Source organism: Rhinopithecus bieti, unplaced genomic scaffold (genome assembly GCF_001698545.2).
Source record: "Rhinopithecus bieti isolate Rb0 unplaced genomic scaffold, ASM169854v2 scaffold_12086, whole genome shotgun sequence".
Lineage (NCBI taxonomy): Eukaryota > Metazoa > Chordata > Mammalia > Primates > Cercopithecidae > Rhinopithecus > Rhinopithecus bieti.
In genome coordinates, this window is record NW_016807466.1 from 2,613,292 (window position 1) to 2,626,290 (window position 12,999).

Genomic DNA, 12,999 nt, shown 5'->3' on the forward strand with positions numbered 1-12,999 from the left:
AGGTGGCATTAAACCAATGTGTGATTTCAAGTAAAACAATCTAATTCATAGACAAGTTGTGGTGTATGCTTGAAATTCTACTGAAATGGCGTTTTAAACTTTGTAATTCTGTTTTTGCTTTTAGCACAAATCAAAGAATTGGAAAGCAGAACTTCGCCATCTACTCCCATTAAAATATGTGTTGTAGTATTTAAAAAAATGTCCAAAGAAGAAAAAATGTGATGTGTGGGCACTGAAATTAGATCATTAGCTTTTCAGCTTTTCTCGTTTAATTAGGCATTTCCAGAGAAGAAAACTGTTTTCAGGTATTACACGCTTTCTGTAAGATTATTTGAGTCACGTTAACATTCATTTATATTCTTCCCAGCTTATGAAAGACATGCCTCATGCCATACGCTAACGCAGAGTCCTGGCCCTGTTGGGGTCAGTTTTCAGCTTGCCCCTTGGGAGCTGATCGAATGCAAAGGGTTATGTTCTGAGTTTAAAGAGAGCATGCTGACACTGGGGAAGGAAAGCAGACCAGGAAGATGCTGTGTCCCTTACGTGGTGAGTGCTCATTCCGCATTTGAGGCATTTACTTTTATTCTCCACACAGGAGAAAGAATTGAAAATTGGTCCTCTTTTGTAAGGAGAGAATGTTTATCTGTTATTTTTTTTTTTTTTTTTTTTTTTTGGCGTGGGAGGGAGCGGGGTACATTAGCATCGTCATTTGTAATCAAGTTGCCTTAATATCCAGTGCTAATAGCTTGCTGATTTGTTCAGGAGCTCCATTGCAAACACAGACTGGCCTGTGATTTTTCTATCCTTTCTTTCAGGTTGCTCCACCAAGGAAGAAAATATTTGATGTAGCATAGCCAGCAGAATTAGGGGCATTTTAATTATTTAGAGACCTGTGAATTAATAGTTAATTTTCCATTCAATGTTAACTTGAATTTCAAAGGAAAAAATATTCAAATTGAAGTATAATTTTACATCAAATATGGCTCTTGTTGTTTAATTACTAATTCATTTTTTGTAAGATGAGAGCTTTTAAAAATTTAAAGTATATTTTCTAATTTAAAAGTATTTTTAACAGATTTTCATTTTTTTAAAAGCTGATTATCATTCTTTGTCTTCAACATGGTACATTCTGAGTTTTATTGTTTTTCTCTTATTTTAGATCTATCCTTCTGTGGAAAATGTGCGGACCAGTTTAGAAGGATATCCTGGTAATTCTTGGGGAGACTGTGTCAGCTGTGTTTTATGTATATTTCATGAATGTCCTGGTAAAATTTTACCAGTATTGGTTAGAAATTTGGAGATGGTTTTCACTTAACTGTATAAGGATCATGAAAATAGGCAATATCAAGCTCTGCGTTCTGCAGATGATACCCCTCAGTTTGGGTGTGTTATTAATCCTCACAGAAACCCTCTGCACAATGGTTTTCATTTTTACTGGTAAGGTAACCAGCAGGTTAGTTGTCCAGACAAGACAGCCAAATAAAATCAACTTCCCCTTACTCTTCAGTGCCTTTTCAGAGCTTATCCAGCATAACTTCCTCTCATCTCTTTCCACATCCTCCCTTCCTGTGTTTGAGGTACCATGTGGTCCTTTTAAATGCCTGATACAGATATATTTAAGGTCTGGAATTTTTAAAATTTTGCCTTTGGTGTAACACTGTTGATGTGTCTATTGTGTCAAGGGCTTCATCTGCAAATGCCTAAGATTTTTTGTAGGCATCCATCAACCTTGTCCATTTCCCCTATACTCATACCAGGCACTAAACCTTTATTTGGAATTCAGCAGCCCCCTACTTAGTGTAATCAGGAGGTGTTAACCGAAAACCCAAATAGTGGCTGTCTCTGGAAAAAGCAAAGTCTAATTGGCATTGGCATTTGCTGATGGCTAGAGCAGAATGTGCTGAATTAGTCCATTTATTGCTTATCAGGCTCAATAAGAAAAATCTGCCAGAAAAATCTCACTAGAGTTTGGAGTGTATTTGCCCATTTTTTTGCTTTTAATGGAAAACCAAAATTACTTCACTGAGACCCAGGGATACAGTGGTGGTTTTCTTCAGTCCTCTTTTGCGCCTCTAATAGGCTCGATTCATTCAAAGTGTATGTTTAATGGGGAACAACATGGTATTTTTAACAGAGCTGTTTTATAACTGGCTTTGAAACTGAATGTTTTTAGTTATTTGAAGTTGAAGACAGGACATGCCCTATTTGATATGTCAGAGATGTTTGGATATAGATCTCTTTGGGTATAGATCAGTGTGGAGAAGTTCCAGCATGTGTTTGGAAAGTCACTGATGAATCCACTGTGGAGTTTTCTTCGTTTCAAAAATGAGCAAGCATTGACTTCGAATTGTATTTCCACTTGGAACTTTCGTATTCTCTTTGCAAGAATAAGGCTTTTAGAATTCCTTTTTTCAAACTGAACTGTTTACTGAATGTTTTGTTTTTTAGCCATTCTTTTCTGTTTGTCAGAATCTGTTCAGCCAGTACAAAGTCTGTTTGGAAATAGTGTGTAAAGGTGAAGTAGAAGGAGCACTGACATCTCGTCCTAGATTTCCTCCCCAAGTGTCACGGTCTTGGGCAAAAACAGAGGCTGTCCAGCTGTGTCTTATTTGCATAAGGAGAGTAGGATGGGCCAGGATTCTAACACTTCAGATCTATACAGTTATAGATAGATGTTAAATTACCATCACCAAGTAATTCAATTATAATATTTTCTTTTCAAAGTGTACTTTTAATGGGGAAAACGTGGTATTTTAACAAAGCTGTTTTATAACTGGCTTTGAAACTGAATGGTTTTAGTTATTTGCAGTTGAAGCTTTTGCAGGAAAAAGCTGTGTTCCACTTGGTGAGTTCTCATCCTCAATGAGGTAATTTACTTTTATTCTCGACACAGGAGAAGAATTGTAACAGGAGAAGAATTGTAAATAGTCCTTACATTCCTGATGGGAGAAATCTTTTTAATGTGTTCATAATTCCTGCTCTGAATGTTGAATGGGTTTCTAAAAAGTGATTAGCAAGTTGTCATTAGTTTTCACTATGTTTGTGTTATATGAGCCTTATTTAAAGGCATCCCATGACTATACTTCATAAAGTATATGATCATCACTTACTTTTGCTTATAAGTCTGGATGTTTATAAGATCTGTATAAAGTTAATACTGAAGGAAGGAAACCTCATTAAGAGAACATATCTAATGCAAGTATAGACATATTTTTTCAAATAACTGTTCTATAAGATGAAGTAATAGAAGTAGTTTTTTTCCTGTTACCTTCTTGCTTTTATTATAGATTTTCCTCTTAATGAGGGATCCTCAAATTATATTTCATAATTTTATTGTTTTATTTTCTTTTAAAAGCTGGGGGCTCTCTTCCCTATAGCATCCAGACAGCTGAAAAACAGAATTGGCTGCATTCCTATTTTCAGTAAGTAATTGGTTTAGACTGCTGCTATTGCTTCTTTAGGAATTAGAATGTTATTTATGTCACTGGTTTGTTTTTTTTAAAAAGGAACTTTATGTAATATAGCTATATTCTTTCATCTACATATGTTAGTGATAGAAATAATTTAAAACAAGGTTTTGAATTTTTTTTGGAATAGGTTCTTAATACCAAAGAGGAAAATTTATTGCTGTAAGGTTTCTATTTAAATATTGGCATGCCAAGAAAGATAAATAAAAGATCATGCTGGGTAGTTTAGAATTTACATAAGCAGTATTTTAGTTCATTTTTCCAAAATATAAAGTATCATTATTCTGTCTGTACCATCATATGTGCAGCTGCAAGCTTGGTGAGGGCAGATTCTATGCTGCTGTTTCCTGAGGATACAGGATGGTATCTGGCATGTTGTCAGAGTTCAGTAAATGCTGAGTGGGCAAGTGAAGGGAATGTGCTTTATCCTTCTCCAGCCACAGCAGTTGCACAGCCTGCATATGCAAGGCCAGTCTGTTTCGTGCTTGTCTCAACAGGTGTTTGCTGTGCTGGTTAGCCAGAAATGAAAGTAGAATTACTTTGAATTATAGCTTTCAGCTGTAATTCAGTGTGTTATCCTGGAGCTTTTCTTTAATGCTTTCTTGAGAGGTTTTTCCTTACAGAGGACACTTCTTTATATTGAACTCCTTTCAGTATTATATTATTAAATTCACGTGAATGAAGACAGTGATGGTACCTACCTAAGCCTGATTGTTTTCACAGACGATCTGTTAATCTGCAGGGACCATCCTCCTATAAGTAAGGATTGTTGCTTCATTATATAGGTTCCCACAGAACCATAGTCTACAGTATTGGAAACTTAGAAACCAAACTCAGATTTGTGAATGTCAGCATTTGACTAAAGTGTTTCTGCCCTTGCTTTTCAGCATTCATTTTTTTCATATACTGTTTGTATTTTGTCTTTTTTGTATTTTGTTTCATTCAACAAGCTTTTGCTGAGCCTCTATCATAACACTCCATGGGAGCATAATTCTTCCCTTTAAGGAGCTCACAGTTCAGGCAGTAGACATATGCACACATGCTGTTAAAAGCACAACAGAAGGGCCAGGTGCAGTAGCTCACACCTGTAATCCCAGCACTTTGGGAGGCCGAGGCGGGCAGATCACGAGGTCAGGAGATCGAGACCATACTGGCCAACATGGTGAAACCCCGTCTCCATTAAAAATACAAAAAATAAGCTGGGCATGGTGGCGGGCACCTGTAGTCCCAGCTACTCGGGAGGCTGAGGCAGGAAAATGGCACGAACCTGGGAGGCGGAGCTTGCAGTGAGCCGAGATTGCGCCACTGCACTCCAGCCTGGGCAACAGAGCGAGACTCCGTCTCTAAAAATTAAAAAAAAAAAAACAGAAATAATATGTATGCGTGTATGCATGTTCATGGCAAAAATGGAAAGGCTATATGCTGAAAGGTTACAGTTCTTGTGAGAAGTGGGAAGTTTGTAATTCTAAAATGGGCATGCATTATTTGAACGCAGTTGCATAAAATATCACAGGTCACAGAGTCATGTAGCCACTGTTGATTTTTAGATAATAGGCTTTTTCTTTTCATGCAGTTTCCTAATATTAGGATTAAGATCAGTTTGTTTAATTTTGTAATTAGTGACTTGTGTCTTTTCTGTCACTAGCAAATGGTCAGCTGAGACTTCTGGCCGCAGCAATGCCATGCCACATATTAAGACATATATGAGGCCTTCTCCAGACTTCAGTAAAATTGCTTGGTTCCTTGTCACAAGGTAAACAGTCCTTACATTCCTGATGGGAGAAATCTTTTTAATGTGTTCATAATTCTTGCTCTGAATGTTGAATGGGTTTCTAAAAAGTGATTAGCGAGTTGTCATTAGTTTTCAGTATGTTTATGTTACATGAGCCTTATTTAAAGGCATCCCATGACTAATCCCTTTGTAAAGTATATGATCGTCACCTGCTTTTGCTTATAAGTCTGGATATTTGTAAGATTTGCATAAAGTTAACATTTACTTCTATTATTTAATACCTCAATAGGGGTTATGCAAATTGACATTTGGGGTAAGTACAGAATAATAATGAAATGTTAAAATTAATATTTTTTCTTAGTTTCTCCTTAGGTAATTAAAACCCGAGGCATTCAAATCTCTGATGTGTCCTTTTCTAAAACATCTTTAAGATGTAATTCACATACCATAAAATCTGCCCATTTAGTCTCTACTGTTTAATGGTTTAGTATATCACAGAATTATGTAACCATTGCCATAATCTAAATTTAGAATATTTTCATCACCCCTATAGGAAACCACCTACCTGTTGGCATTTTGTGTCTATTTTATAGGAAGATAAATTGCCATGCCCTTTGAAAACTAGAACTTTAGTTCCTGACTCCCAGGCTGAACCGAACGATTAGGCATCTCTTCATGATTCAGTAACATAATTAATGTCAATAGCAACTAATTAAAGTATCACAGAGTAGAATTATTTCTTTAAGAGAGGAACAGCACTCATGAACAAAGTTTTAAACAAAAGAGCCACTTACATCTTCTTGGAGAAAGAGAAAGATTTATTTTAAGGAATTGGCTCATGCAATTGTGGGGGCTGGCAAGTCCAAAATCCATAGGGCAAACCAGCAGCTTGGAGATTTAGTAGGACTTGGTGTTGCAATCTTGAGTCTCTTTCTACTTTATTGGAAAAGTTTAATTTAATGTCTGTTTGGGTGTTGTTTTCCCTCAAAGTGTAATAAAAAGGTGATGTACTTCACAGAAATTGTGTATTATTGATTCTGTTTCAAGGGTATTAAGGGAAGTGGAGATTAAAGTAACACTGTGAGTAATCTTTTTCTAAAGGCAAAGTTTTTGTAGTTCAGTTCAATGGTAGTGTGTGCTTCACTGTGGGAACACAAAGAGCCAGGAAGTATGAGTCCTGCCATGCATGTGACCCTGTATCCTAGGTGTTTACCTGTGTAAGCACTGTATTGTAAGCACTCTTAGAAATGTATTGCCTTGCTGGGGCAGAGGCAGGATCAAATGAGAAATCAGCTAAACTAATAAAGAAGTGCTGTTGTAAGTAGGCCTAGAAGTAAACCTGAGAGAAAACCCAGATAGATTAGTAGAAGGAACTAGTGAAGACAAAGGCCATGGAGGTGGGAAAATACACGGGGTTTTTAAGGAACAGATGAGTGATTCCATGAGGCTATGTAAAAGGAAACCCAGGTTCAGATACCTTTAGCATTTATTTTCTAAAGTTAAGTCAGAAAACATCCACTGTCAGTTTACTCATTTAATATCTTGTCAGTTTTGTACTGTGAATATCTGCCTTGATGTCGAATGGCTGTCACTAAATTAAGCAAATTATAGTTATTATAGTTATTTGAAGTTTATTGTAAGAATTTGAAATTTGTCATTATGGATTTGTAGCTTCTAGTTTTATTCTGTGATAACTGGACTGAGAGCTATATCTACTTCCTAAATGTGTAAAGATTAATAGCAACAACATTCATTCAGCAATTTCAATATGCCAGATTGTTCTGGGTGAGCAGTCATGTGTATTTACTTATTTAATTCTCACAACAGCTCTGTGAGGACCAGGAGGCACAGAGTGATTAATAAGCTGCCTAGTATCATGCAGTAATAAGTGGTGGAACCCAGACAGGAGCACGCCTCTCCTCTACTGTCTGATGCCCCTCTTAATCCACATACAGGTTTAGTGTGCCTGTTTTCTTTTCTTTTTTTTTTTTTTTTTTTTTTTTTGAGACGGAGTCTCGCTCTGACACCCAGGCTGGAGTGCAGTGGTGTGATCTCCACTCACTGCAAGCTCTGCCCCCTGGGTTCACGCTATTCTCCTGCCTCAGCCTCCCATGTAGCTGAGACTACAGGTGCCCACCACTGCACCCAGCTAATTTTTTGTATTTTTAGTAGAGACGGGGTTTCACAGTGTTAGCCAGGATGGTCTCGATCTCCTGACCTCATGATCCACCCGTCTCGGCCTCCCAAAGTGCTGGGATTACAGGCATGAGCCACCGCGCCCGGCCAGTGTGCCTGTTTTCTACAAAGACTAGTTAATTCCAAAGAAATTGTGTCAGGCTTTACTTTGATTGTTGTATAAAAGAGGAAAGGGACATTGGGCTTTCCAATATGATTGCAGGATTTCTAAGAAACATAAATAACAACGTAGATACATAGAGCCCACTCTCTCAGCCCTTCCATAACAAAGGAAAGTGTAGATTCCAAATATAAGTGGCATCTCCCAGTAAGCAGCTCCCTTGATTAGGTTTGGACATTTTGTCTGTCACTTTTTCTGAATCTGTCAGAAAGAATGTTCCCAAACCGAACTCATTGTATGTAGATGGAGATTTCTTTTCCCAACATTCTTGTTTGCCCTTGTGGCACCTGTCTCTTATTACCAGGTTTAAAGCCTGAATGTCCTCTTTCACTGTTCCTTCAAATGTTGGGCAAACATTTACTGAGGTCCTCCTGTGGATGCCGGACACTCAGGATAAAACAGAAGATCTAGATAGTGCCTTTTAGATGCTCACAGTCTCTGATGTGAGGAGCCAGACACAGAAATAATTATAATAGGAAGAGATCAATTCTTGCTTAAGGTGGGCACATGGATGCTTTGGAAATAGCTATCAAAGCCTATTCATCTTTGAAATGTTTCAAAAGTTTCCTCTACCAGTCCTTGCAATTACCAGGTCAGAAACTTACCACCTGGACTTCTGAAAGGGTTTCCTATCTGTTGTGCCATCACGTGGGTGTCCTTCACAGGCCACTCATCCTGGTTACCCATGCCCCTTCACCTTTCTGAAACATAGAGTTTCCTCATTGTCCCATGTTCAGAATTCCCCACATCCTGTAGGCTAAAGTACAGATTCCTCAGTTTGGAAGTCATGCCCCAGCCACACCATTTTCACCATTCTTACCCATTAATCCCCAATAGGAACTTTGAGAAGAAGCCACGCTAGCCTTCTTTGCCCCTGAAGTCATCCAGCCAGCAGCCCATGTAGTTTCCTCTCCTGATCCTTTCATCCCTTTTCTCTGTTTCTTCAGTTGCTACTCATCTTTTAAGAGTTGTGTTCAGGTCCCATCTCCTCCTGGAGCCTCTTTCAGCGTCTGCTGGTCCCTCCCTGTCCAGATCCTTAGATCCATGTGCCACCAGTGGAGCTCACAGCTCCTACCTCACTATTTTGTCTCTCAAGCATGAGCTTTAGCATTGTCAGACAGTACTAGATGAGATGGTCATGTCTACTATTGAACAAGTCTTGCCGTGGACAAGTTTCTTAACCTCTCTGAGCCTCAGACTTCTCATCTGCACAGCAACTATGAAGTTTTGAGGTGCCAACCATGGTGGCCTGTGGGAGTAAGAAGAAAGGGGCAGGGGAGAGAATTGACCTGCATTAAGTAGCCACCATGTGGCAGACACTTCTGGTGCTTTACCTACATAGTAGTCTCTTTCAGTCCCCACAAGAGCTGTGAGGTGGCATTATCCCCTCCCTCCGCTCAATGAGGAATAAGACAGCAGAGTTGAGGCAGTTCTACCCATTACTCAGCAAATATGTATTGGCCACTGTGGCAAGAATAGAGTAATTAAGATGAGGTTCTCATAGAATTTACATTTGCATGAAAGAGATTTACCAAAGAATTCATTGTATACATATTAGTTAATTGCACTTGTAATGCTTTTTGACTATTCTACATAGGTGGGTGTTTACCCAATAAGACCTTAATTTTCAGTCTTTCAGCCAAAACATCACTTCTGGAGCCTGGTGGCTTCCATAATGCCCTAGATTCCTGCATTGTCATTGTTCTTTCTCTATTCACCGTGGTTGCTTGTGTAATTCTGGCTTCCCCTGTAGACTCTGTGAGGCCAAGTCCATGCCTGTCTTGTTCAGCATACCCTGGTGACTAGCCAGGTGCCTGACATGTGGAGGCTGATGAAGACTAGGATGGAAGTGGTAACTGTGAAAGCACTGCCTAGACTGCATAATGGAACATGGGCGGGCCCTCAAAGATGATTCCTGAGTTTGGGGTGTGGAGATGGGGATTATCACTGATATCAGTATAGAAGTCAGGGAATGGAACTGGCCTCCCACAGCGGGATGATGGTGAATTTGATTGCAGATTCATTTATCATGGTGGGGACTTCAGGTGGAATTGTTTGTTGGAGATGAACTTAAAAGTGTGGTGTACATATAGTATGTTTTGGAGTTTGGGTTAGTACTGATTGTTGACACCATAATCCTTTGTGANTTTTTTGAGACGGAGTCTCGCTCTGACACCCAGGCTGGAGTGCAGTGGTGTGATCTCCACTCACTGCAAGCTCTGCCCCTGGGTTCACGCTATTCTCCTGCCTCAGCCTCCCATGTAGCTGAGACTACAGGTGCCCACCACTGCACCCAGCTAATTTTTTGTATTTTAGTAGAGACGGGGTTTCACAGTGTTAGCCAGGATGGTCTCGATCTCCTGACCTCATGATCCACCCGTCTCGGCCTCCCAAAGTGCTGGGATTACAGGCATGAGCCACCGCGCCCGGCCAGTGTGCCTGTTTTCTACAAAGACTAGTTAATTCCAAAGAAATTGTGTCAGGCTTTACTTTGATTGTTGTATAAAAGAGGAAAGGGACATTGGGCTTTCCAATATGATTGCAGGATTTCTAAGAAACATAAATAACAACGTAGATACATAGAGCCCACTCTCTCAGCCCTTCCATAACAAAGGAAAGTGTAGATTCCAAATATAAGTGGCATCTCCCAGTAAGCAGCTCCCTTGATTAGGTTTGGACATTTTGTCTGTCACTTTTCTGAATCTGTCAGAAAGAATGTTCCCAAACCGAACTCATTGTATGTAGATGGAGATTTCTTTTCCCAACATTCTTGTTTGCCCTTGTGGCACCTGTCTCTTATTACCAGGTTTAAAGCCTGAATGTCCTCTTTCACTGTTCCTTCAAATGTTGGGCAAACATTTACTGAGGTCCTCCTGTGGATGCCGGACACTCAGGATAAAACAGAAGATCTAGATAGTGCCTTTTAGATGCTCACAGTCTCTGATGTGAGGAGCCAGACACAGAAATAATTATAATAGGAAGAGATCAATTCTTGCTTAAGGTGGGCACATGGATGCTTTGGAAATAGCTATCAAAGCCTATTCATCTTTGAAATGTTTCAAAAGTTTCCTCTACCAGTCCTTGCAATTACCAGGTCAGAAACTTACCACCTGGACTTCTGAAAGGGTTTCCTATCTGTTGTGCCATCACGTGGGTGTCCTTCACAGGCCACTCATCCTGGTTACCCATGCCCCTTCACCTTTCTGAAACATAGAGTTTCCTCATTGTCCCATGTTCAGAATTCCCCACATCCTGTAGGCTAAAGTACAGATTCCTCAGTTTGGAAGTCATGCCCCAGCCACACCATTTTCACCATTCTTACCCATTAATCCCCAATAGGAACTTTGAGAAGAAGCCACGCTAGCCTTCTTTGCCCCTGAAGTCATCCAGCCAGCAGCCCATGTAGTTTCCTCTCCTGATCCTTTCATCCCTTTTCTCTGTTTCTTCAGTTGCTACTCATCTTTTAAGAGTTGTGTTCAGGTCCCATCTCCTCCTGGAGCCTCTTTCAGCGTCTGCTGGTCCCTCCCTGTCCAGATCCTTAGATCCATGTGCCACCAGTGGAGCTCACAGCTCCTACCTCACTATTTTGTCTCTCAAGCATGAGCTTTAGCATTGTCAGACAGTACTAGATGAGATGGTCATGTCTACTATTGAACAAGTCTTGCCGTGGACAAGTTTCTTAACCTCTCTGAGCCTCAGACTTCTCATCTGCACAGCAACTATGAAGTTTTGAGGTGCCAACCATGGTGGCCTGTGGGAGTAAGAAGAAAGGGGCAGGGGAGAGAATTGACCTGCATTAAGTAGCCACCATGTGGCAGACACTTCTGGTGCTTTACCTACATAGTAGTCTCTTTCAGTCCCCACAAGAGCTGTGAGGTGGCATTATCCCCTCCCTCCGCTCAATGAGGAATAAGACAGCAGAGTTGAGGCAGTTCTACCCATTACTCAGCAAATATGTATTGGCCACTGTGGCAAGAATAGAGTAATTAAGATGAGGTTCTCATAGAATTTACATTTGCATGAAAGAGATTTACCAAAGAATTCATTGTATACATATTAGTTAATTGCACTTGTAATGCTTTTGACTATTCTACATAGGTGGGTGTTTACCCAATAAGACCTTAATTTTCAGTCTTTCAGCCAAAACATCACTTCTGGAGCCTGGTGGCTTCCATAATGCCCTAGATTCCTGCATTGTCATTGTTCTTTCTCTATTCACCGTGGTTGCTTGTGTAATTCTGGCTTCCCCTGTAGACTCTGTGAGGCCAAGTCCATGCCTGTCTTGTTCAGCATACCCTGGTGACTAGCCAGGTGCCTGACATGTGGAGGCTGATGAAGACTAGGATGGAAGTGGTAACTGTGAAAGCACTGCCTAGACTGCATAATGGAACATGGGCGGGCCCTCAAAGATGATTCCTGAGTTTGGGGTGTGGAGATGGGGATTATCACTGATATCAGTATAGAAGTCAGGGAATGGAACTGGCCTCCCACAGCGGGATGATGGTGAATTTGATTGCAGATTCATTTATCATGGTGGGGACTTCAGGTGGAATTGTTTGTTGGAGATGAACTTAAAAGTGTGGTGTACATATAGTATGTTTTGGAGTTTGGGTTAGTACTGATTGTTGACACCATAATCCTTTGTGACTTCCTGAGGAGAATATAGCAGATCAATGCCTGGGCATTGAAGAACATACAAGAAATACATATCAGGTGGGCTTTTCATGCCTACCAGGTGTTGCATTGCCAAGCAAATGAATTGGATTCAAGCCATCCCTCCTGGGTTGAAGAGCAACTGGTCACACATTCTCCATGAAATAATCTTTCTTCTACTAAGAAAAATGTTATATATATATTCTGTTTTGGGTATCAGATTTAACCATTTTTATCCAGCACATAACTTCTGAGCACCCACGGTGGACCACACACTTTTCTAGGTGCTAAGAATGCAATAAACAATAAAACATCTTGACTTTATGTTCTGGTGCTGGGAATTATACAAAAAGCAAAGAAGTATGTTTATATATGCAAATGGTGGTACATGCTATACAGAAAAAATGGAATGATAATTTAGGTGCACAGTCCTTTATTCTAAATTCTTGGTACCAGATGTAGTTCAATATTTGGATTTTAGAAAGATAATATGGTACCTATACTGTCTGTTAATATGCCTAGTGGTATCTGGACCAACACTTTATAATAAAACATTTTGGAAGCAAAGATCACAGGTAGCCTCATGTCATCTTAGTTCAACTTTTGTTGCCCATTGAGTTAAGATCAAGTTTTGCTATCAAATGAAATGAGTTAGATGCTTTATTTCAAATTTGGTTTAGGTTGTTGTTTTTAAATTTTCAGAGCTAACATGTAGTTCTTAACCAGCGGTTCCAGGCACAGTTCCAAGCACATTATTTTATATATATATATATATATATAATATTTTTTTT

At 39.7% G+C, this 12,999-nt stretch overlaps 1 protein-coding gene across 1 annotated transcript in view; it reads left to right on the forward strand.

The window, feature by feature from the left end:
- TDP1 (tyrosyl-DNA phosphodiesterase 1) overlaps positions 1-12,999 on the forward strand; it is a 96,077-nt gene that overhangs the window by 33,561 nt on the left and 49,517 nt on the right. Inside the window, 5 exon segments of the mRNA XM_017882295.1 lie at positions 406-455; positions 457-546; positions 1,160-1,208; positions 3,356-3,422; positions 5,113-5,220. Of these exon segments, the coding sequence (XP_017737784.1) occupies positions 406-455; positions 457-546; positions 1,160-1,208; positions 3,356-3,422; positions 5,113-5,220 (364 nt within the window).